The 26,545-nt window shown below is 38.0% G+C and overlaps 1 protein-coding gene across 18 annotated transcripts in view; it reads right to left on the bottom strand.

Moving 5' to 3' along the window:
* HUWE1 (HECT, UBA and WWE domain containing E3 ubiquitin protein ligase 1) overlaps window positions 1-26,545 on the bottom strand; it is a 165,086-nt gene that overhangs the window by 56,771 nt on the left and 81,770 nt on the right. For 17 of the 18 annotated variants that reach the window (XM_081808807.1, XM_081808803.1, XM_081808815.1 and 14 more), the window contains 9 exons: window positions 24,272-24,378; window positions 23,930-24,107; window positions 22,171-22,262; window positions 21,333-21,544; window positions 15,903-15,960; window positions 14,705-14,881; window positions 11,366-11,611; window positions 9,437-9,570; window positions 8,566-8,660 (listed from right to left, as the gene is read on the bottom strand). In XM_081808807.1, coding sequence (XP_081664933.1) covers window positions 8,566-8,660; window positions 9,437-9,570; window positions 11,366-11,611; window positions 14,705-14,881; window positions 15,903-15,960; window positions 21,333-21,544; window positions 22,171-22,262; window positions 23,930-24,107; window positions 24,272-24,378 — 1,299 coding nt within the window. The remainder of the gene's footprint in view (window positions 1-8,565; window positions 8,661-9,436; window positions 9,571-11,365; window positions 11,612-14,704; window positions 14,882-15,902; window positions 15,961-21,332; window positions 21,545-22,170; window positions 22,263-23,929; window positions 24,108-24,271; window positions 24,379-26,545) is intronic. The other variant, XM_081808810.1, reaches the window with a different exon arrangement.

The following is a 26,545-nucleotide window of genomic DNA, read 5'->3' as shown; positions in this document are numbered from 1 at the left end:
TAGGTGAAGCAATTCTTTGACACCGAATCTAATTTTATTCATACTTCTTAGTAAATTATTTATTTTTTCCTTGATTCAAATTTGGTTTATTTTGACTAAATATGAAGTTCTAATTTTTGGTTTGGTCCATTTTCTCCAAATTTAACTGGACCAAAGGTTTGTGTTTATTAATTCTCTCCCCTCTCCCATAATAACTAGCTGTCATATAAATCCTTTATCTGTTCCTTAAGCATTTCCCCTATGTTTAGTAACCTAAATACAATTTTTAAGCATATCCTATCAGTTTTTATACACAGAATTGTCTTGTTTCTTTAATAGTTTATTAAATTTATTTCTTCCTTGAGACAGAATATAAGGGGAAAAGTTTTTATTAATTTTAGGTTTGTTGCATTAGAGTCTGAAAATTGTGTATAGTTTCTGCTTACTGCAATTTGCGACTTTACTGTGATATAACACAAAAGCTATTTTCTAAAATATCACTGTACAGGGGTGCCTTGCTGGCTCAGCTGGAAGAGCCTGCGACTCTTGATCTTGGGGTCGTTGAATCTGAGTCCCATGCTGGGTGTAGAAATTACTTAAATAAATTAAAAAAATTAAAAAAACAAACCAAAACACTGTACAAGGAGAAGAAAGATGGCAGAGTAGGAGGACCCTGAGCTCACCCAGTCCTACATTTACAACTAGGTATCATCCACATCCAAGTCATTAAACTGAAGAGCAATCCGAAGGCTGGCAGAACAAACTCCACAACTAAATATAGAGAAGCAGCTGCATCTGAAAGTTTAGGAAGGTCAGAAAGGCAGAAGGAGGCTGCCCACTGAAGGGAGGGAGCTGGGCACACAGCAAGGGCAGAGAAACGGGCACTTGCACTAGGAAGCTCAAACGGGGAGAGTAATCCCCATAATCTGGCTTTAAAAATCAGAGTGGCTGAATTCCGGGAGTTTGTAAAACCACTGGGACTTGGGAGTCTGGAGCTTTAAAAGTAAGACGACTCAGCACTGGGCCAACTATCACTGGGTCACCACCCTTAAAGAGACAGCAGTCTGTATGAAGAAGTAACATAAAAATGGCAGTTTAACACAATGCTGAGGGCAACCGGGAGACAGATCTGTTGATATTGATTTAGGAGCATGTTGGGGGATTTCTTTGAAAAGGAGAGAGCTGGTGGGAGCCATTCCCCACCCCACCTCCCTGCCCCCCAGCACTAACACAGAGCACCCTGCAGGAGGCGAGGCTGTACAGCCAAGTGCTACCTAACTTGCTAGCAGTGCACCACAGCCACGAGGTCTCCTAAGGACTCACCTACTCAGGGCAAATTCTGTTAAATCCGCACATACCCGACCCAGGCATGCCCCTAGCTGCTTCAGTGTTTTGAGGAACCTGGCATAGGACTAGTGGTCCAATGCACATTTTCCTAACACTGCCTTCCAGCTTTCAAGTTCACCAGTGGACATGCCCCTCAGAGCTAGCCTGCCTAGGTCCCACTAACACTACAGAGAGCAAGTACAGCTCACAAAAGGCAGAGAGTCAGTGCAAATGGCTGCCCAGACAGGAAAAGTAACTTAGACAAAACAGCAAGACATAAGCAAAATATACAGGATACTCTCCTGAAGTACCATGTTCTGGTGAACAGGGCACACTGCACTCCAGGGCATTCTAGGACTGCTTCTTCATAAAGTCACTACTTTCAAGAGCAGAAGACACAGCTGACTTTCTTAACACAGAGAGGCAGACAAAATAAAGAGAGAAATTTATCCCAAATGAAAGAACAGCTAAGGCCATGGCCAAAAATCTAAGTGAAACAGATATAACATGCCTGATAGAGAATTTAAGGCAATGATCATGAGGATACTCACTGGACTCGAGAAAAGAGTGGAAGGCATGAGTGAGACCCTTAACACAGAGATAAGGAACAACACAGGAGAGATAAAGGGTTGAATAAATGAAATGAGAAACATGCTTGATGGAACAAAAAACAGTATGGAAGAAGCAGAGGAACAAACTAGTGACCTAGAAGACGAGAGCAAGGGAAAGTAATCAAACTGAACAAAAGAGAAAAGATTTAGGCAAGAGGAGAATAGATTTAGGGAACTCAGTGAGTCCATCAAACATAACAACATCTGTACTATAGGAGGCCCAGAAGAAGAGAGAGGAGAGAGCAGAAAATTTATTTGAAGAAGTAATAGCTGGAAACTTCCCTAATTTGGGGAAGGAAACAGACATCAAGATCCAGGAGGCACAGAGAAACCCCCCCCAACAAAATCAATAAACACACATCGACATCATGACATACTGTAATTAAAGTTGCAAAATATAGTGATAAAGAAAATACTTTAAAAGCAGCAAGATAAAAGAAATCAATAACTTACAAGGGAAAACCCAGAAGGCAAGCAGGAGATTTTTCAGCAGAAACTTGGCAAGCCAGAAGGGAGTGGCATGATATATTCAAAGTGCTGAATGGGAAAAATCTGCAGCAGGAATACTCTATCCAGAAAGGCTATCATTCGGTTTGAAGGAGAGATAAATAGTTTCCCAGACAAACAAAAACTAAAGGAGTTCATGATCACTAAACCAGCCCTGTAAGAAATATTAAAGAGGACTCTATGAGTGGAAAGGAAAGACCAAAAGTGACAGTATCGAGGAACTCACCAAAAAAAGGATTTAAAATATAGTAATACATACCCTAAAATGCGGGGAGGAGAGAAGAACAGGTTCAAACTTAAAAAACTGCTATATGTAAAAGATGTTATATACAAATATAATGGTAATCATATATCAAAAACCACTAGTAAATATGCAGAGAATAAAGAGAAAGAAATCCAAACATATCACTAAAGAAAATGAGCAAACCGTGAAAGAAAAAGAGAGAGACAAGAAAGGATCAGGGAAAATCTCTGGAATCAACCACAAAACAAGTTAATAAAATGGCAATACCTACCTACCTACCTATTGATAATTACACTTTGAATGTAAATGGACTAAACACTCCAGTCAAAAGACAGGGTGACAGAATGGATAAAAAAGGAAGACCCATCTATATGCTGCCTACAAGAGACTCATTTTAGACCTAAAGACACCTGCAAATGGAACATGAGGGAATGTTTGTCATGCAAATGGTTGTCAAAAGAAAGCCAGAGTAGCAATACTTATATTGGGCAAAATAGACTTTAAAACAAAGACTGTAACAAGAGACAAAGAAGGACACTCTATAGTAATAAAGGAGACAATCCAACAAGAAACAATTGTAAATATTTATGTACCCTCATAAGAGCACCCAAATACACAGATAATAACAAACATAAAGGAATTGATCAATAGTAATACAATAATAGTAGGGGACTTTAACACCCCACTTACATCAACAGATCATCTAAACAGAAAATAACAAGGAAACAATGGCTTTGAAATCAAACACTGAACCAGATGGATTTAACAGATATATCTTGAACATTCCATCCTAAAACAAAACAGAATACATATTCTTTATAATTACACATGTAACAGTCTACAGAACACATCACATGAGTCCAGAAAACTAGGCCTGAATAAATTCAAGAAGATTGAAGTCATACCATGCATATCTTTTCAGACCACAATGCTATGACACTAGAAGTCAACCACAACATAAAATCTGGAAAGATCACAAATACATGGAGGTTAAAGAACATGCTACTCAACAATAAATGAGTCAACCAGGAAATCAAAGAAGAAATAAAAAAGTAATTGGGAACAAATGACAACACGATGGTCCAAAATCTTTGGGATGCACCAAAAGCAGTTCTAAGAGGGAAGTACATGGCAATACAGGCCTACCTCAACAAACAAGAGAAGTCTCAAACCTAACCTTACACCAAAAGGAGCTGGAAAAAGAACAAACAAGACCTAAAACCAGCAGAAGGAAGGAAATAATAAAGATTAGAGTAGAAATAAATGATACAGAACTAAAGAAACAACAGAACAGTTCAATGATACCATGAGCTGGTTCTTTAATCCTCTGTCAGACTGGTTTAAAAAAAAAGGCTCAAATAAAATCACATATGAGAGAGGAGAAATAACTAAAACCACAGAAATACAAAAAAATCATTAGAATGTTATGAAAAATTATATGTCAACAAACTGGACAACCTAGAAGAAATGGATAAATTCCTACAAATATATCAACTACCAAAACTGAAACAGGAAGAAACAGAAAATTTCTGATAACCAGCAAAGAAATAGAGTTAGTAATCAAAAAACTCCCAGACCTAAATGTGAGACCTGAATGTATAAAAATCCTAGAACAGAACATAGGCAGTAACCTTGAAACAGAAGTCCAGGACTGGACGTCACCTGTGAACTCTTTAAAGAAGAATGCCAGCATTACCCTGATTCCAAAACCAAAGACTCCACTAAAAAAGAGAACTACAGGCCAATATCCTTGATGAATAGAGATGCAAAAATTCTCAGTAAAAATACTAGCAATCTGATTCAACAATACATTAAAAAAAAAAAATTCACCAGGATCAAACGGGATTTATTCCCGGGTTGCAAGGGTAGTTCAACGTTCACAAATTCAGTCAATGTGATACATCACATCAATAAGAGAAGATAAGAGCATATGATCATTTTAATAGATAAAGAAACAGCACTTGACAAAGTATAATACCCATTCATGATAACCCTCAAGGGGCACCTGGGTGGCTCAGTTGTTTAAGGGTTTGACTCTTGATTTCGTCTCAGGTCATGACCTCAGGTCCTGGGATCAAGCCCTACATGGGGCTCCATGCTCAGGGAGGAGTCTGCTTGAGGATTCTCTCCATCTGGCCCATCCTGCAGCTCATGCTCTCTTAAAATAAATAAATCATAAAAAAAAAAAAATCCCTCAACAAAGTAGGCTTAGAGGGAACATACCTAAATATAATAAAGGCCATATACGAAAAACAGAGCTAACATCATCCTTAATGGGGAAAAACTAAGGATATTTCCCTTAAGGTGAGGAAGACAAGGATGTCCACTTTCACCACTTTTATTCATCATAATACTGTAAGTCCCAGCCACAGCAATCAGACAAAAAAAAAAAAAAAGAAATAAAAAGGCATCCAAATCAGTAAGGAAGAAGTGAAACTTTTACTATTTGCAGATGACATAATACTACATATAGAAAACCCTATAGACTCCACTAAAAAATGCTGGAACTGCTGTACGTATCAGTGAAGTCACAGGATACAAAATCAATGTACAGAAATCTGTTGCATTTCTATACACCAATAATGAAGCAGGAGAAAGAGAAATTAAGAAAACAATCCCATTTACAATTACACCAGAAATAACATACCTAGGAATAAACCTAACCAAAGAGGTGAGGGACCTGTACTCTGAAACCTATAAAACACCTATGAAAAAAATTCAAGATGACACAAAGAAATGGAAAGACATTCCATGCTCACAGATTGAAGAACAAATATAGCTGAAATGTCTATACTAACCAAAGCAGTCTACACATTTAATGCAATCCCTATCAGAATACCAACAGCATTTTTTTTACAGAACCAGAACAATCATAACATTTGTATGGAAACACAAAAGACCGTGAAAGCAATCTTGAAAAAGAAAAAAAAAAAGCTGGAGGCATCACAATTCTAGATTTCAAGTTATATTATGAAACTGTGGTAATCAAAAAAGTATGGCAGTGGCACAAAAACAGACACACAGATCAGTGGAACAGGAAAGAACACCCTCAATTAAACACACAACTATATGGTCAATTAATCTTCAACAAAGCAGGAAAGAACATCCAATGGGACAGACAAAGACCGTCTCTTCAACAAATGCTAATGGGAAAACTGGACAGCAACATGCAGAAGAATGAAATTGGACCATTTTCTTACACCATATACAAAAATAAATTCAAAAAGGATTGAAGACCTAAATGTGAGACCTGAATGTATAAAAATCCTAGAACAGAACATAGGCAGTAACCTCTATGACATCAGCCATAGCAACTTTTTTTCTAGATAGGTCTCCTAAGGAAAGGGAAACAAAATAAAAAACTATTGGGACTACATCAAAATAAAAAGTTTCTTGCACAGTGAAGGAAACATTCAACAAAACTGAAAGGCAACCTAGAGAACAGGAGAAGGTATTTGCAAATGACCTATCTGATAAAAGGCTACTATCCAAAAAATGTAAAGAACTCATACAACTCAATACCCAAAAAACACATAATCCATCTAAAAAATGGGCAGAAGACATTTCTCCAAAGAAGATATACAGATGGCCAAAAGATACAAGCAAAGATGTTCATCATCAATTACCATAAAGGAAATGCAAATCAAAACAAATAATAAACAAAAGGTGTTGTTGAGGATGTGCAGAAAAAGGAACACTCATGCATTGTTGGTGGGGATGCAAACTGGTGCAGCCAACTGTGGGAAACAGTATGGAGGTTCCTCAGAAAGTTAAGAATAGAACTACCCTATGATCCAGCAATTGCACTAGTAGGTATTTACCCAAAGAATACAAAAACACTAATTCAAAGGGATACATGCATTATAGCAGCATTATTTACAATAGCCAAGATATGGACTGATGAATGGATGAAGAAGTGGTGGCCTATACATACAATGGAATATCATTCAACCATAAAAAAGAATGAAATGTTGCCATTTTCAAGGACATGGATAGACCTAGAGAGTATAATGCTAAGCAAAGTAAGTCAGAGAAAGACAAATACCATATGATTTCACTCCTATGTGGAATTTAAGAAACAACAAACAAGCTATGGGGGAAAAAAGAGAGTGACAAACCAAGAAACAAATTCTTAATTATACAGAACAAACTGATCATTACCACAGGGGAGGGGGTCAGGGATGTGTTATATAGGTAACTGGGATTAAAGAGTGTACTTGTCCTTAGTACTGGGTGATGTATGGAATTGTTGAATCAGTTTATTGTACAACTGAAACTAATATAACACTGTATGTTAACTGGAATTTTAAAAAACCTTAAAAATATACAAAAATGAAAGAAAATAATAAAAATAAAAATTTAGAAAAATATATTAAATATGTAATCAGAAAAACAGCACTGTCCAATAGAAATAAGTGAGCCACATATATAATTTTAAATTTTCTAGTAGCCACATTAAAAAGTAAAAACAGATAATTTTTAATATACTGCTTAACCCAATATAGTCAAATTTTTATTTCAAGATATAATCATATATAAAAATTATTGAGCTTACATTTTTATACTCAGGATTTTTAAAAACAGGTATCTATATGAAATATACTTAGAGTACATCTCAATTCAGACATTAAATTTTTTTTTTTAAAGATTTTATTTATTTATTTGACAGAGAGAGACGCAGCTAGAGAGGGAGCACAAGCAAGGGGAGTGGGAGAGGGAGAAGCAGGCTTCCCGCAGAGCGGGGAGCCCGATGCGGGGCTCGATCCCAGGACCCTGGGATCATGACCTGAGCCGAAGGCAGACGCTTAACGACTGAGCCACCCAAGCGCCCCAGACGTTAAATTTTCATAAAAATAACTGACCTACATTTATTTCATACAATTTAGTTGAAAAAAAAATACATTCACATACCAAAGTTGTTCTAAACATACTTAAAAGCCTTCTAACTATACAGAATAACAGTAGTTATATAAAAATTAAGAATTCAGTTTTTTTCATCCAATCTATCACCCCATCTTAACTACATCTTTAACAACCCTATTTCCAAATAAAGTCACATTTTGAGGTGCTGGGGGGGGGAGTTAATGCTTCAACACAGTATTTTTTTTGTGTGGTGGGGAGACAAATCAACCCAATATACCCTCCCCCTTACAAGAGGAAATAAAGAAAAAAAAAGAGCAAGTGGGAAGATAGAAAAGGAAGGAAGGAGGGAGGGAGAGCAAAAGAAGAAAAAAAATCCAATTTTTTTAGTTATACTGGCCACATTACAAGTGTTCAACAGTCAACACGTGGCTAGTGGCTACCATATTGAACAGTGTGGTTCTAAAGTGTTCCACAACCACTTGACACAATCATTTGTCATTTTTAACAGTGAAATTAAACTTCTGAAAAATAAGCATACAAAAATTAAGAGTCCCGCATACCCTTCAATACAGTAATTTCTAGGAATTTTCCATTTGCATAAAACTATATAAAAAGATACTCATATTTCAAAATAGTATGTTAGGAAACTTAATAGGGAATGGTTATTCACAGACCCTTTACGTGGCACTTAATGTTAAGAAAAAAGAGATCTATAAAATATTATCTCTAAGATAGATAATCATAACTACGCTAATAAAATGTATCCCTAGGGAAAAAGATTAGGCATATAGTTCCAAAATATTGTTTATTTGTGGTACAAATGTAAGTGATTCTTTTTACTACAACTTGTAATTTTTACCATTGTGTATATACATTTTATAGAGAAACTGAGAATAATTTTAAAATAAAAATGAAAGGAAAAAAATTGAGGACTAAAGACAATAGAGCTAACTTAATAGTCACAACAGACCTATAAAGACATAGAGATAAAACTTAAGAGAATTAATGACTAAGATTTTAGTTTCTTGGAGTTACCTGATCTTTTTCCGCCCTGGGTCGTACCTGCCTTCTCATCCTTTGGAACCAGTTTCTGCATGTCTGCCTGGCCAAATTCACACCCAGATGGTAGGCTGCAACAAGACAAACCATGAGTAAAAAGAACCCTGATAGCTCATTTCTTAAGTTGTGCTTGGTCCCTAATCTGCTTGGCTGACAATATCCCTCCTATAACAGGGAAGTGAACCTAATAAAACATGTATAATGATCAAATTCCTGAGGTAGCACTCAACAAGATTTCCAACTCAACTTTAGATTTGGCTAGCAAATTTTAAACACCTATCATGCTGACACAGAATTAGGACATAAGATCAAAGATGCAGAAGATAACAAACACTGTAAGCATGTCCCTAGGCTGGTAAATGGGAAGGACAATACTGTGGAGTGAAAGTTTGTGTCCCCTCAAAATTCGTTTGTTGTTGAAATCCTAATGACCAACGTGATAGTATTAGTAGGTAAGGCCTTTGGGAAGTGCTTAAGTCTTGAGGGTAGAACCTTCATGAATGGGACTACTGTTTCATAAAAGATGCTCCAGAAACATTCCTAGTCCCTTCCACTATGTGAGGATACAATGAAAAATCTGCAACCCAGAAAAGGACCCTCACCCAACCATGCTAGCTAGCACCATAGTCTCAGACTTCCAGAACTATGAGCAATAAATTTCTGCTGTTCATAAGGATCCAGTCTGTGATATTTTGTGATAGCAGCCTGAATAGATTAAGATAGACAAGGAGCCCTCTGAACTCTTTAGTAATAGCCTTCTGTTCTTGACCAAAGCAATCCTCCAGGATCACTGAACTTAGTCCTAAGAAAGACAACAGAGATAATAAAGAGATGACCATTCCCTTACCTGTTTGGGGTACACAGGGAGAGAAGGACTGTGCTTTCCCACACCAGGGAACAGTATAACTGGCTCAGCTTGCTCAGAACACTCAGACCCAACTGAGAGCCCCACTGGTTTACGGAGATGGAACGAATTTCACTCTGCAATCAAAGTAAACAGAAGCTGATCTTTGGGATGCCCTCTGCAACATTTACAGTCTGTATCTAACATCCCTTCTCATTGTTTTTTGTAAAGCGAAAGGCAATGGTCATAGGCAACTCTTTCTAAAGAAACAGCTTTGCAGATTCATTGACAGCCTTGTAATTTTGTTAGGTGGTACAGGACTTGCTATTTCCCTTATTTCTTAACTTCAATAAATATTTAGATTTATCTAATTCCTTGAGGTGAACATCTCACCTTCATTTAATAAAAAGTCATAAAAATAAATCCCAAACCTATGTTATGTAATTGAATTATTTTCTAAATAGTTTATATCCGTGCTTTTCATTTGATTTGATACAAAGAATATACTCCTGGCTCAACAGCATAAAACAAGGGTGTTAAAACATTACATCATTAATCTTTAGAACTGATTACTTGAGGACTAAAAGTTGTAAAACTGTGAGCACACACACAACCGCCCCCCACTCCCATCCTTCTGGCACCACAAGAGGAACCTCACATGGATTGCAGGCATAGGGTTTGATATTTAGGTAATCTTTACTAATCTCTGTTAATTACCATTGACTTAATGTACTATGGTCGAATTTCCTTCCTGCCATCTCATTATCAGGCCTACATGCATTTGTACAAAGATTAGGAAGTAATAAGGCCAGATGAGCACCCAATTCAGGCTTGCCCACTAAAAAAGGTGACTATATATCCCAGTTGGCCTATGTGGCTGCTACAGATCTAATTAATGCCTGTTATTTTTTTAAAAAGATTTCATTTGATTGAGAGAGAGTGAGAGAGAACAGAGGGAGAGTGAGAGGGAGAAGCAGACTCCTCACTGAGCAGAGTCTGATGTGGGGCTCGATCCCAGGACCCTGAGGATCATGACTTGAGCCGAAGGCAGATGCTTAACCGACTGAGCCACCCAGGTATCCCTATTAATGCCTATTATTTATAATAACCTAATAAAACATGTGCAATGATCAAATTCCTGAGGTAGCACTCAACAAGGTTTCCAACTCAACTTTCACTCTCAAGAAAGTCTAGTTCACAAAACAAATTATGTGGTCACCCAAATTCTAATAAAAAAAAAACAAAACTAAGGGAAAATGAAACTAGATAGCACCTTTTTAAAAAAAATTTTTTTTTTTTTATAAAGATTTTATTTATTTATTTGAGAGAGAGATAGACAGAAGAGCACAAGCAGAGGGAGTGGCAGAGGGAGAAGCAGGCTCTGCACTGAGCAGGGAACCCGATGCGGGACTCGATCCCAGGACCCCGAGATCATGACCTGAGCCGAAGGCAGACGCTTAACCATCTGAACCACCCAGGCGCCCTAAAAATTTTTGATGTAGTGTTCCATGATTCATTGTTTGCATATAACACCCAGTGCTCCATTCAATACTAGATAGCATCTTGAAGCATAAACCTGCATCCCCCACCAAAAGAAAAATCTGTTCTTTGTAGCAGCTAGCCCAGGTAGAACTGCTTTTTTTTTTTTTTGAAGATTTTATTTATTTATTTGACAGAGAGAGACATAGTGAGAGCAGGAACACAAGCAGGGGGAGTAGGAGAGGGAGAAGCAGGCTTCCCGCGGAGCAGGGAGCCTGATGTGGGACTCGATCCCAGGACCCTGGGATCATGACCTGAGCCGAAGGCAGACACTTAACGACTGAGCCACCCAGGCGCCCTAGAACTGCTTCTAATAAGCATAGTTAAGATGCCTGGTATGTGCCCTATGTATTTTGCCAGCTTTAAACTAACTTGTTCACCCCCAATTCTTACCTGTCCAACTCTGCAAGTATGAACAAACATCATGATGTAGGCATGGGCAGCAGTGAGTGCATGCAGTAGAGGTGTGGCCTGAGCTGAGAGGGTAGCATCAGCAACATTGCCAGCACAAGCCAGTTCTCGCAATAACACTGAGCCTCCAGGGGATTCAATTGGGCGGTGTAAGGGCTCCAAGGATGAAAGGATGGAGTCCAACTGAAGGAGACCCTCCTGAAGGACTTTGGGTTCATGTGACAGTGTCTGAAACAAGAATAATAATTAAAGCATTAATGTACAATGAACTTCACGTACATCATGTCTTTAATAGTCACAATGGAAGAAGTAGAAGACAAGTGTCACAAATTTCGAACCTGGCCATGGTAATCCCATCTGGTAAATGGTAGAGCCAAAATATGAATGCAAGTAGGACATACCCCAATGCCTCCTTTTAGAGCAACACTTTACTTCTCTCAAGTGAGAGGCTTTCAAATGTGGTAAGTCAATCATTTAAAAGCCTGTGATGGCCAAACTGAAATACTATTATAGCAAGGACTCCATACTATAAGATTAATTGTAAATTTTACTCAACAGGGAGCAATATTAGGTAAGGTTCCAAAGCATGGAAGTGAACCAGTATTACAACTGTTTTTTTCTTCCTAAAATAGAGATGATTCTAGAATAGGCATCAGGTAGGCAATTTCCTTTTTTATAAGACAACTCAAGGATTATAGGACATGGCCTTTATAATTGTTTTTTGAGTCTGCAGAAAAATCTCACAGTAAAATACTATCACTTGCCTTTCAAAGATAGGAGAAATTATGTGCCTTTCCTGAGGCTTTAAATAAATCTATCCATTCTCACACAGTATCTTAGAGGCAGGGTAACGATGAAGCACAGCCTCTTTTACTCTCTCATAAACAGCACTTAATATTGCAAAGGGTAAAGCAAAATAAAACATTAAATACAGGTATGTCACAATTACGGACTTTCCAAATGCAACTGGATTACTGATTTTTAGCAGAAATTACTTATCACTGCCCAATCCAGCTCTAATGAAGCAGCTTCACAGATTTAATGCAATCCCTAATAAAATTATCAATGGCTTGGGGGGGAGGGAAGAAATAGAAAGATCTCTCTTAAAATTTGTAAAAGAATCTCAAGGGACCCCAAATAGGTATAACTATCTTGAAAAAGAACAAAGTTGGAGGTCTCACACTTCCTGATTTCCAAGCTTATTACAAAGCTACAGTAATAAAAAAAAAATGTGGTACTGGCATAAAGATAGACATTAAGAACAATAGAATATAATAAAACCCCAAAACAAAGACTTGCATCTATGGTCAAAATATTTTTAGCAAGGGTGCCAAGACATAGGTGCAACAGGGAAAGAACAGTCTTTTCAACAAATGGTGTTGGGAAAACTGGATATCCACATGCCAAAGAACGAAGTTGGACTTTACCTTATACCATATAAAAAAATTACTCCAAATAGATCAAAGACCTAAATGTAAGAACTAAAGCTATAAAAACATGTAGAAGAAGCCACAGGGTAAAAGCTGTATGACACTGGATTTGGCAATGATTTCTTGGATTTGATACCAAGAGCACAGCAACAGCAGTAAAAAAAGATAAAATGGACTTCATCAGAATTAAAACCTTTTGTTCATCAAAGGGCACTATTAACAGAGGTAAAGGCAAACCACAGAACAGGAGAAAATATTTGTAAATTATTTATCTGATAAGGAATTAATATCCAGAACATAAAGAACTCCTACAACTCAACAACAAAAAACAAACCCCACTAAAAAATGGGCAAAGGACTTGAATAGACATCTCTCCAAAGATACACAAATAGCCAGTAAGCACATAAAAAGATGCTCAACATCATTAATCATTAGAAGATGCAAATCGAAACCATGCGCTCTCTTCACACGTATTAGGTTGGCTACTATCAATTAAAAAAAAAAGAAAAAGAAAATAAGTGTTGGTGAAGATGCAGAGAAATTGGAACCCTTGGGCACTGCTGATTGGAATGATGTGAAATGATGGAGCTGCTATGGAAAACAGTATGGTGGTTCCCTGGGGGGGGGGGAGGGGGCGAAAAGAGCTACCATATAATCCAGCAATTCTACTTCTGAGTATACAACTAAAAGAACTGAAAGGAGTCTTGGGTATGCTCATACTTTTATATGGAATCTAAAGAAGTCAAATTCATAAAACCAGAGAGAATGATGGTTGCCCGGGGCTGGGGGGAAATGTGGAGATGTTGGTCAAAGGGCAAACTTTCAGTTATGAGTAAGTTGTGGGGATCTAATATACAGCTTGGTGTCTATAGTTAATACTATATTGTGTACTTGAAATCTGCTGACAGTAGATCCTTAAGCGTGCTTACTACACACACACACACACAAAGTAGTCTTGAAAAAGTATTTGCACACCCGCGTTCATAGCAGCACTATTCAAAATAACCAAGAGATGGAAGCAACCCCATGGTCTATCAATGAATGAATGGATAAACAAAATGTGGCTTGTACATACAGTAAGAGTCATAAAAAGGAAGGAAATTTTGACATATGCTACAACACGGGTGAATCTTGAAGACATTATGCTAAGCAAAATAAGCCAATCAAAGAAAGACAAATACCTTATGAATTACATTTATATGAGCTACCTGGAACAGTCAAATTCAGAGAGACAGAAAGCAGAACAATGTTTACCAGGGGCTGGGAGGGAGAGAGGAATGTAGAGTTGTTGTTTAATGAGTATAGAATTTCAGTTTTGCAAGATGAAAAACTTCTGGAGATTGGTAGTGCAACAATGTCAATGTACTTAGGACTACTGAACTATACACTTAAAAATGGTTAAAAAGGTAAACATCATTTGATGTGTATTTTACCACTATTAGTAAATAAAGCACTTAATTTTTTGATAAAATTTGAGCAATAAACTAATAGGTCAATTATGCTTAAAATGCAGGACTATCAAGCTTGAAAAAGGAAAAAAGCTGTATGACTAAACAATACCAGATTGTGTTAAAAAGCATCCATGAGAGGATGACACAATAAAATAAACCCAGTTCCAAAACTTTCTTCATCTACTATCCCTTCTAATAAACTCAAATGTTTGAACTATATACCAAACCTAGGAACAATGAACAAACACTTCAACTTTTCAATGAGAAATAATGTGACACACTATTTATTAGTCACTTGATTCACTTGTAGTACATAACCACAGATTTCTTCATTATTTTTTAGTTGAAAGTAAAGGGAGACCACAGTAAAAACATGTATACAGAAGTATTGCAAAACTGTTCCTAAAAAGGAATGAAAGTATTTGGCCAGAAGCTCTTACCAATATGGATTTGCAGACACCTGCAACAGCCTGACAAGCCGCAGATGTGGGAAAGTCAATGGGCAGATTGGGAAGACCCAAAATGGTAACCAAAGGCAAGAGTCCTTTCTGATTCACAAATTCCTGGCAGTGGTCATCTGTTGTATTGTTGCTCAGAATAGATTCCACAAATTTCATCTAGGTAATGAAAATTAAAAAAAAAAAAGTTAGAGCCTGACACCTGGAACTAAAAGGCCAGCTTGGAATAAGGACAGGGGTAGCCCTGTAGTCATGAAATCAGTATTTTCTGGAATACCAAAACCTCAAGTAAATAGGGACAGAGATACGATATGGACCCTAAACATAAAAACAAAAACAAAAACACCACACATCAATAATTACTTCTTCCCAATCTACCTTTTTGGCCACATCTGAAGTCACATAATTTGCGAGAATAGAGAGGATAAATGACTTGCTCAGGGCCACACCCATGAATTAGTGGCAAAATCAGATCTGATCTCTTAATTTGCTTCTTGCATGATAGTGTGTTGCCTCTCCCCGTAAGCAAAAATGGATACTTTCCCTCAATGTGTTCATAAGGCAAATGAAAGCCAGAACTCTAGAAGAGTGATTTGGACCAAACAAAGCATTTTTTTAAGGGAAGAAAGTAAAATGTGGTCAAGAAACACACAGGCACAAGAGAAACCATCTCTGGAAGTCTTGGACGTGCTCAGTGGGCTAGAACAATTGCTACGTGGGCTTCCCCTTATAGAGAAACAATTCTGGGAAAAGTCAAACTCTTCCCTTTTCTCTTGTGAAACACATGGGAAGTTAAAAGAAATAACCATATTACTATTTTTTTAATATAAAAGAGAAGTAAATGGGAAAAATAGCAAGTAATGGGAAAAAATACATGTTGGACACATTCAAAGAACATAATACTGGGTTGTCCTAACAAAGCCCACTCTTTTGTTTGGATTCCAATGGTGAATAGTAACAATGAACAGAAAATTGGGAGTATCTAAAAAAAGGGAAGAGTGTTGTCCAATTTTTGGCAAACCAGTCTCATAGAACAAGGTTTGCACATCTTTCCCCACTGATCCACACTTTAAGGGTCCCAATGAAAATAAACGTGGAAATCACTAAACTATTTGGTAATCCCACACATTTTCCAGAAAAACACACACCTTTACTCAGTTTGCCCTACCATGAATCTTACCACATTAAGGATGTAATCCATGAGGGGAATAGGAATACGTTCCTCTGTACCAACAACCCTGTTAAGGGAGAAAAGAGTGAGTTACACACAAATTCACAATACCAGTGCAAGAGAACAAAGTGAGGAAAGGGAAATAGCATGAAATTCTAGGTCCTTTCTCTAAGTCAGACTTCTAGTCTTTAATACAGCACAGGAAAAAAAAAAAAAAAGAGCTGAAATCAATTCTGAAATTAGCTTTTCTAGCCTGACAGGTTGAGAGCACAAAAGGAAAAACCAAGCCTTCACAAACTCAGCATTTACACATACCTCAAAAGAAACTCCTATCTTAGGCAAACTATCATTGGAGGAATTCATCAATATGAAAATACTAAAAAGTCAGTCAGTCTGATTAAGAGACTACTGAAACATTTGCTTGAAGACAAGAGCTAGACAAAGAAACAAATACAATAAACATCTTACCATGTTCTTGCATCAGGTTTAAAGTTATAATAGAGAGCAGGAAATGGAATTTAATTTTGTTCAAAATTCATGTTTAAGATTGACAAACCATTCAGAACAAAGTTAATCAAAGATGAAGCCAACACCCAAGGCCTCCTTTCCTAATAATTAATACTTGTATCACAACAGTCCCTGAACTATCCAAAAACTGATCAGGTCTTTTGCTTCAGATACTTGAATGCTGCACTGCAGATGAGAAGGCTGTAGTAATGCCAGAGCTGCAGAAAATGTAGCACTTAGCCCCGTCTTGGCTTTTCCAAGAAATAAACAGAGGAAAGAAAACCCACAAAATATATTAAAATGAAACAAAATCTACCTCAAGATAAACCCTAGGAAGCAACAAAACTTGAGTCTAATAAGGAGCATTCTGGATATAGGCCCTTGAAGACATTTGGGGGGAAGGGGCAGAAATAAAAGGGAGAAGTAGGAGGAGAGAGAAAGCAAGAGAATTCACAAGAAGTTAACAGTCCTTGTCTCTGAGCAAGATAAGATGTAAATAAAGATTTGCCAGGTAAGAGGGCACTGACAGCAAAATGGAGACTAGACCTAGTGGAGAGGCATCATAAATGGCTTCAGTGATGAAATATCCAGAGCTAGGGTTTGGCAAGGATATTGTGAACACTCTCAATGAAGAATTTAGGGAAGAACTCTGTACACAAAGGCAGGACCTATAAGCCAGGAGTGGAATGATTCCATGGCAAGACTGCAATATTGCCAATTGTTCCTTGTTGTTCCTTCTCAGAACCACTGCAACATTCCCTGCTACTTACGTCAATCATCTACCCCAGCTTCGTTGCACCTCCTCGGAAAGAACCCAGAAATCCATCTCTACAGCTAGGGAGTGCAGGTGTGGCTCTAGACCAAATTAAACACTTGTCCCTTTGTAGAAACCAAAGAGCCAAAGTAGTATCATGAAATGGGACCAAGGTACTTCCTTCATTTGCTAGATAGAAGTTAGGGAGAACGAGAGAGAAAACAAACCAACAGTTTCTTAATCCAAATCTAGGAACAAATTTGTTCAATAACCACTTTTTCATTATCCTCATCTTTTGGTTTCCAGGCTCAGAACATCATACAGGAATAGTACATATGATAAACTCTCCCTAGCAGAAATCCCCCTATCAACTGGTTTTAAGAAAAACTGTAATCTTAACTTCATATGAAACTTTGACCCACAGCATCTTTGAAACAGTTAAGACTGCATTCCCATGATGAATAAAACAATTTACCTTAACTGTCAAATTAAAACATTCCTGTCTCCCCTTTCACTAAAACACACATATTCCCAGACTCAATTTTACATGTGTATTTATGGTACTAGAGCCCTTAATCAGAAGTACAGGAGAAAGATTCCAATTGAGTGTCATAGTACAGTGTATAGAACAACAGGTCTCATGGAATTTTTGTGGTGTGGGGTGTGGGGGATGTCTTTCTTCCAGCTCTTGAGGAGACACAGCTGCCTTTGGCAAAGGAGTCCTCCCAGTGAACTAAAACTCAGGAAACAACTGCTTTTCTACATTTGCTGCCTTTAAAGCCCAGACACTTGCTATTCAAGTTCTAAAGACCACATGGATTTATATATCCCATTTCTTTCAAGTTTTTCAGGATAGGCAGTTAAGTTAGGCAAAGTAAATTGAATCCACCTCAAAATAAACCACTGTGCCTCAACTAAAAGCCCTGGTTACTCATTGGCAAGTATATTCATCCCCAGAAGTATCAGTTTTACTGACATCAAACAGTTTAGAAGGCAGAAGAGAGAGGCCAAAATACAAGTATTTAGAGTTACTTGTGAATGTCTCTGGATGTAGAACAAAACTCCATGTATTTGGGGTAGACTGTAGTGCCTGAATTTCCTTATTCCAGATTGAGCACAAAACCACGTCTCAAGATCATATATAAACACCATTTTCAAATACAAGCTGATTTTAGGAAAAATAGTTTTAGCCTGGAAAAACCTGGAAACTCAAAAATCCATCCACGGGAGTGGATTCATTCAATGAAACACTACTCAGCAATGAAAAGGAACAACCGATAGATGCAACAACATGGATGAATCTCAAAAACACGTTGAACAACAGAAGCCAGATACAAGAAAGTACATATATCAGATATGATACAAACATAGGACCCATCTATTGTATTTTTAGGATATTCTGGAATAGGCAAATTTATTCAATGATGATTAAAGTAAGTAGGGGCGCCTGGCTGGCACAGTAGGTTAAGCGTCCAACTCTTGGTTTTGGCTCAGGTCATGATCTCAGGGTTGTGAGATCGAGCCCCGTGTTGGGCTCTGCATTCAATGGGGAATCTACTTGAGGATTCTCTCCCTCTGCCCACCCCCTGGCAATGTGCACTCTCTCTAAAATAAATAAATCTTAAAAAAAAAAAAAAAAAAAAAAGAAAGAAAGAAGTAGCTGCCTCGCTTTAGGGTAGAGAAATAGGAATCTCAAGATCTGTGTAGTTTATAGAAATTAAACCTCAATAAAAAACATTGGAAAAAATTTACTTATGTGTTTATTTAAGGCACTGGACAACAGATGAGGACATGAGAGACTGAATTCGTTTGGGAGTCCCACTGAAGAATTTTGCATTGGAGGGGGAGTTGGGGGATACAAATAAGACTTCTGGAGAGAGAGGATGGCACACACTGTCAATTTTTGTAAGCCTCTTCCCATACTGGCACAAAGTAACTCCCACCATAACTACCACCTCGGATAAGGAGATAAAAGAACTCCCTTTAATATACTGTGGCTTTCGAGATGAAGGTTGAGTTTAGGCAGTTTCCTGCTTTTCCTTCCAGCCTTAATAATCCACAGAGTGACCCAATCAAGGCTTCTGAAGGTGGTAGAAGTGGGAAAGTGTATGTGTCAATATATGTGAGACTCTTAGGTATGTTATGTGAATGAGGTAGCGATGAACACCCAGACCATGCAGAGTATAGGAAAACATCAATACCATGGAGTACCAAGTACTAGGATCCTCTGTAGCTTTAGAAGCTACATATGACTAACTCTATGGTAGAGTATTAATGCTGTGGGTGCCTACATTTTTACTATGTCTTCATTCTCATTCATGTTTCATTAGGACCCACCTCTCTTGGCATTTAAGGCTCAGGAAATCATTTCTTCATCTAATGCTCTTGAGTTATTCCATCAAAGCACCAAACGAACATTTACTGACCGATTATCTGCTACATACAAAGTAATTAGGATACACTGCTGTCAAATGCTCTACCCCCTGAGCTATACCCCCATAATTAGGATATACTGTAAAATGAGACATTGTCCCTGCCCTGGTGGAGCATACAGATTAATGGGAGAAACCATCACAATATATGAATAATTCTAACAACACTTTTGGAAGAACACAAAAGACTGACTTCCCGTTTGGAGGTAAAAGGAAAAGCTCCTTTAAGAATGTGACATTTGAGCTGGCTTTGCAGGAATTTGGTAGATAGAAAAGGAGATAAGATAATTTGGGGTTGGGGGGACAAATATGGATAGAACACAGTGACACATATCCCAAGAAAAGCATGGAGTGAAAAAATACAAGGGTGTGAGAAAACGTCAATTTACTATGACAGCTTAAAATCTGGGCACATTAGATCTAAGGTGTCTGTAATATATTCAGGTAGAGAAAAAGTTATATGCAGATGAACATGCACAGCCTCACTCAAAGCCACCCTCCCACTCATCAAGTTTAAGAAATCCTTCCCTTGTCTTGTAGTCAGGAAAGGAAACCATATCCCAGCAGGGTGGCTGACAATCAAGGGTGTGGCAAGTAAGCACAGATTCTGACTCCTCTGCATATAAAGTCTTGCTTTCTTTCAGGCGTCTTCCTTTTCCGGAAAGAGAACATTTTAATCAAATCAAAATAGAAGATGCTGCTAGAATGAAGGTAGAGTTGCCATCTCAGACAAGGTTAAGACATCTGCTCAACAAAGCAACGTATTTAGTAGTTAATGCATCTCCTCAAAAAAAAAAAAAAAGAAAAAAGAAAAAAAGAAACCCTCCAAACAAACCTCATACCAACAGGCTCATCACTTCCTAGAGCTCCAAGATGGCACACCAGTTTTGGAGTCTAGGCCTTTGCTCCTTCTATGTATTCTGCCATAATTTTCTCAAGTTCCAAGCCATCCTTCAAGACCAGCCCAAACCCAATCATATCCACACCTAAAACATTCCTGCTTTTCTCAGAACTAGTTATCTATAAACCAAAAGAACACTTATTAAATGGATAAATGCGTGACAGTTCAGAGGGATCACACCCTCTTCTAGCATGAATGTGATTAAGAGTTACAGCTACAAGTTACGTTTCATCCCTTGCATGTGAACAATATAAGCTCAAAGAGCCTGGTAGACTATCCACTACCAGCCAGCAGTCTTTAAGCCAATCCCCATTTCACCATCCAGGTAGTCAATTTTTATGTAAAAACAAAACTTAAATAAATAATCTACTGTGCCCGGTTATAATCATATAGTACATTCCAAAGACTTCTAATTTATCTAGAATAAACTGATAGTAATCAAACAAAAGCAAAGACCAACCAACAACAAATCCCTGTAATTTTTAAAGACTTAGGAAATAGGCTTCAAAAGTGCAACGTTTCATTACGTATTCACTTATGGAAACAATCAAGCAATGATGCAAATACCAAATCAACAATGGGGAAAAGTCCTCTGAGAAAAGCCCATCAACTTGATATAGTGAACTGATTCAATTCCATCAACAAATTTTAAAGAAAGACACCTTGCTGAGGCAACCAATACAATTAAATATGAAAGCATAAATGACACACAATGGTCAAAGAAAGAAAAAACTAGACTCTTAGGGCTTGAAGAACCTTATAATGAACCAACACCCTCACTTTTATGGACGAAAATGACATGCCTAAGATCACAAGACTAGGGAACCTGTCTTGCGAACACTTACTGCTGATTAGGCTCGGTTTCATTCTGTTGGGTAGAATTAAAGCTCTGCATGGCCTGTACTTCTTCTTCCTCCTCATCCTCACTAGAGGCCTCTTCTGCAGCATGATTAGACCTTGGAGGAGGAGCAGTGGCAGTGCCATCTGCCTTCTGGATTGATGGCTTCTGACAGATGTATTTAGGGTCTCTTCCAAGATTACAGATTTCTTCAAGTAACTGAAAGACACAGGAAATAGGATTATTTATTAGTAAATAAGAAATGGGAGACAACTAACATTTTTGGAGCATTTTCTATGTGTTATACACAGAATTGCCAAAACACTTTATACACATGTACGTATGTATGTATGTATGTATGTATCATACATCACTCTTGGAATATAGTCCTCAATCCTATTTTACAAACAAGGGAACTGAAGTTCTGAAGTTAAATAACTTGTTCAGGGTCACATAGATGTTAAGTGACTGCATGACTAATCTGACTCATGTCCTAATTCACAAGCACCAGGAACTCATACACTATATACAGGCAATTGGCAGGGATACTAAATGTGAAAAAAAAAAATCAAGAAACAAAGATTAGAAAAAGTAATACGCTTTTACAAATAGAAGCTAAATCCTGGCAACTTGTTAATATCCTATAGAAGAAAGCAATACTTGTTACTTTTTGGGGGAGGGGGACAAAGGACCAACCCAAGGACATGGAGAAAATAAAGTAGACATAATCCTCTTCTAGGCCTAGCCCAAGAATCCAAATGACCTCCAGTAGGCCAAGTTTTTTTTTTCTTAAAAACCCCCTTAACTGCTCTCTCATGCCCATGGTCAACCTTATCACTTCCCACCTTGATGATCGCAGTCGTTGCATCTGTTTTGAGGGTGGGCTGATGTCTCATGAGCTCATCAACAGCACTCCCCAGGTTAGATGCAGTATCCCCTTAAAGCAAAAAACGAACTGTTAGAAAGACTGAAGAAAATAGAATTTGAGCTATCTTCTCTGCCAATGAGGAGGAAAGAAGAAACTGAGCTGGTGGTTGTGATTTTTTTAATGTCATGCTTTCTCAAATGAATTCACACCAACTTCTGAAAGCAAGTCATTGGGGAGGAAGAAGAAAACCTCACCAGCCTATTGAGCATATTTTATTTTTTTTTAAAGATTTTATTTATTTATTTGACAGAGAGAGACACAGCGAGAGAGGGAACACAAGCAGGGGGAGTGGGAGAGGGAGAAGCAGCTCCCTGCAGAGCAGGGAGCCCGACGCGGGACTCGATCCCAGGACCCTGGGATCATGACCTGAGCCGAAGGCAGTCGCTTAACCAACTGAGCCACCCAGGTGCCCCTATTGAGCATATTTTAAAATAACCGCGTATACTACATTCTACCCTGGCAATCTCTACTGCCAAGGTCTGAAGTAGTATTGTAAAGAGAGAGAGAAAAGAAAGAAGCATAAACCATTAATCCTCTGGCTGCCCCAATAGAGAATGACAATGGCTAGAATGCTACAGTGGTGGCTGAAAGGACAAAGCACGCCTGTGAAAACTGGATTCTTTCTGGAGCCCTACCTTCTCACTATTCCTCAATAATCTGGTCTCAAATACACTGAGAAGGAAATCTATTCATTTGTGACTATTTTGAGGACTTGGATATTAGAACAGAAGATTACTAAGATCAATAGCTCAGGACTTCGTATCTCTTGTTGCTACTCCTGGAAATATACTGCCCCTAATACCCGTTTCTCACTAGCACCATGACAGTACATCTAACAACGAACTGTTGTTGACAGTCCGAGGAGCACCACCCCTTATTTGCCGACATCCAAAGGTCACTGGGCGCAAGTCCTTAGTCTCTCTCAAGCTCTGGCCACTGAGGCGTCAAAGTGACATTCTGTGGAATGGTGACAGGTGGGAATTTGGACTCCCAAGGACCCTTTTCCCCTTGTGCCAGACCCTGAACCCTAGGTGAACTTGCCCCCAAGATCTCCACTGGATAATTCCTGCTCCCATGGGTAATCCCACTGAGGTAGCGGTGTAGTGTAGGTCCCACCTCCTGGGAATCCACATGGGAATCCTGCCCTAACCCAAGAGGAGGGGGCACAGCCTCTGTGAGTCACTCTGCTACAGTTTAGCTTCTGACCCGCCCAAATGCTACAGCCAATTGGAGCGTGAGGGCATGGCCTGGAGGTACTGCCTGAAGATCTGGAGCCACTCAGGGCACCTGGGACGTGATCTAGTCCCTTCGGTGGCCCAGGAAGGGCAAGGGCAAGGTTTCTATGGCCAAAGTTTGGTTTTCCCAACACCTGTACAAATTTGGATTAAAACTTTGAACTTTTGAAAACACACACACACACACAAATGAACTGTTGAGAAGCATGAAAATATTATGGGCAGAGGATAAGGGTGAAGTATTCTTTTTACCTGCAATACAATGTATATAGTGCTACAGTGATAACTATAGTGATAATTCCCATTAAGCTTAGCACACCTAGCCAGAGAAATGATGTGAGGTCAAGAAAGGGTTTTCTTACCAATTGGTGCCTTGATAATCATCTAAAATCTTGGCACAACAGTAAACCAATTATTTTAAGATAAATCCTGGTGACTTACCAAGAGGATCAGAACTCCTCCTCCTTCGCATGGCTGGGAGGTAATCTGGAGACAGAAGAACTTTGAAAAGACGTTCAAAAGGCTGACACTGTACAAATGATTGAAGACCTCGGGCATTCAAGCAGAGTGCACTGAATACATTTGGGAGGGAGCCAAGGACTTCACGGGTAGCAGGAACCTAGAAAGAAGATCAAGTGAGTTTGAAGACCTCTGAAAGTGTTCAGGTGTAGATGCCACGAAACTTTGACCAGGGTACTGCAGAGAGAGTGAGTAGGGGAGGGATATATTGTGGGGAGGGGTATGCACAGAGCATTCTTTACAGAGAAGCAGTAAAGGACTCACATCTTTGATAAGCAGTGCATGAAGCATGACATCTGTTAATCCATTGTCCTGGAGTGAGGATAGCAGTGATGGTTCTTGAAATACAAACACAGTCACCACTTCAGTAGCTAAAAAAGATGAGAAATAGGAGAAATTGAGAGATTCTTCACAGGTATTAACAATAAAATTCCAAAGGCTGAAAAAAAACATACTCTATGTACAACAATTTAAATACTTGTACTTACTCTGAAATGAACGCCCCTAATACTGCTTCATCAGAAGGTCACTATTAAGAATTAGGTGACAAACTTTCAAGATTTTTATGGGCAATGTACAGGTATAATGATAATTAATAATACCATATTGAATACTGAAAAATATACCAAGAGAGTAGATTTCAGTGCTTTTATCAAGTGAAAAAAAGGTAACTATATGAGATGATTTGTTAATTAGCTTGATTATAGAAATCATTTCACTACATACACCAGATCATGTTCCACTAAATAGATGAACCACCGTGGATATAAACCAGTCCAAAATTATGAGAACCGATAAACCTAAAAACACATCCTTTTTTGTTTAAAATGCAGGGAAAATATCTAAGATGGGGGGGTGGTTTGCTGGATTGAAGTGAATGTAAACAACTGATGGAATGGACAAAATGTCTTCTCAAAAGCCTTTTAGCAATTTTAAAATACCACTAGCAATGTTAAGAGTTCTTAGGTATGTAATCTGACCAATTTTTGACAATATGATATTTAACATGGGCTTATAGACTATTATCGGTGCTCAAGGGGAAATTAATGCATTCACTAAAAGGTAACCAAAAGTGAAGCCAGAAATAATAGAAAAAAAAAGTGAAACCGCAAGCAAAAAGCACGAATAATTAAAACCAATAACTAACCCTCTGAAAAGACTGAAAAAGCTTACAAGCTTATGGGAAATCCAAGAAAAGCAAGCAATATGTCAGCAATGAAAAAAGGAGATCTAACAGGATTCAGAACAAATAAAATTCTTTTACAAACTGTATGCTAACAAGTGAAATGCAACGCTTTTGTAAGAAAATGTCATAAAAATTGACTCTCAAGAAATGATAGCAAAGCAGACTAACCTAATAACAAGAATTTCTTAAAAAATACCAAGTAACAGAAAGGCACCAAACCAACAGTTTTATTACTTTTAAAAAAGATGTATTCATCTGTCAGAGAAAGACAGAGAGTGCGCACGCACACAAGCAGGGGGAGAGGCAGGCAGAGGGAGAAGCAGGCTCCCCGCTGAACAAGGAGCCAGATGCAAGACTCAATCCCAGGACCCTGGGATCATGACCTGAGCTGAAGGCAGATGCTTAACCGACTGAGCCACCCAGGTGTCCCTAAACTGACAGTTTTAAATGTGAGGTTATTAAACCTTCTAGGAGCAATTAAGACAAGGTTTCCCAAATCATTGTATGAGATTTAAAAATTTTGATTTTAAAACCTGACAAAGAGGGTGAATCTACTCCAAGTGTCATTGAAATAGCAAATATATGACAATTACTGGGGACCAACAGTTGTCAATGGCCTGATGGACTATAAACTTATGGAAAATACAGTCCTTTTCTGGGTTCCTACTGGTATATAATACAACCTTCCATAGACTTTTTTTTTTTTTTTTTTTACAAATGTCTAAATTACAAGAGGTTACTAAAATTGAGTATTCATAAAGTAAAATTAGTGTTCTACTAGAAGTTACTAAGACATCAAATCTGTTATTTTACCATGGTCTAACTATAATGCTATGTCATAATGCTACTGTGCAATGGGACAGTTAAACCCTCTTTTAAAATTAACAGATGACCAAATATTAGAATTTTTTAAATTTACTTCCCCCCCCCAAATATTAGAATTTTAAAAAGGAATCACAAAAACCAAATGGCTCCATGTGGAACCTAGCAACTATAAATTAAGTAATGAAAGATAACTCTTAAAAAATTAATGATAAAAATCACATTCTAGAACCTACAAAATCCATAAAACAGCAATAATGTGTTAAGACAAAGGGTCCCTTAAGAATAAGGAAATAATTAGAAATTTACAAAGTTTGTAAGAAAAAATTAAAAATTTGATACTGCAATAGGCATCTTGAAAGATTATACAGAGAAATTCTCTCAGAAAGTGACATGAGATCAACATGGTAGGAGTACTAGCTATACAATAGGGTTTCCAAGAGTATTTAGAATACTTAAGTTAAAAGGAACCAAAGGAATTTTCCTGAAGCAAGAAAAAATTATCAGATTTTAAAAAGGGCCTAACCAAG

This window comes from Leptonychotes weddellii, chromosome X (genome assembly GCF_054177405.1).
Source record: "Leptonychotes weddellii isolate Sample4059 chromosome X, ASM5417740v2, whole genome shotgun sequence".
Classification (NCBI taxonomy): Eukaryota; Metazoa; Chordata; class Mammalia; order Carnivora; family Phocidae; genus Leptonychotes; species Leptonychotes weddellii.
Note: the sequence above shows the minus strand (reverse complement) of the source record. Positions and strands in the feature narration are given on the sequence as shown.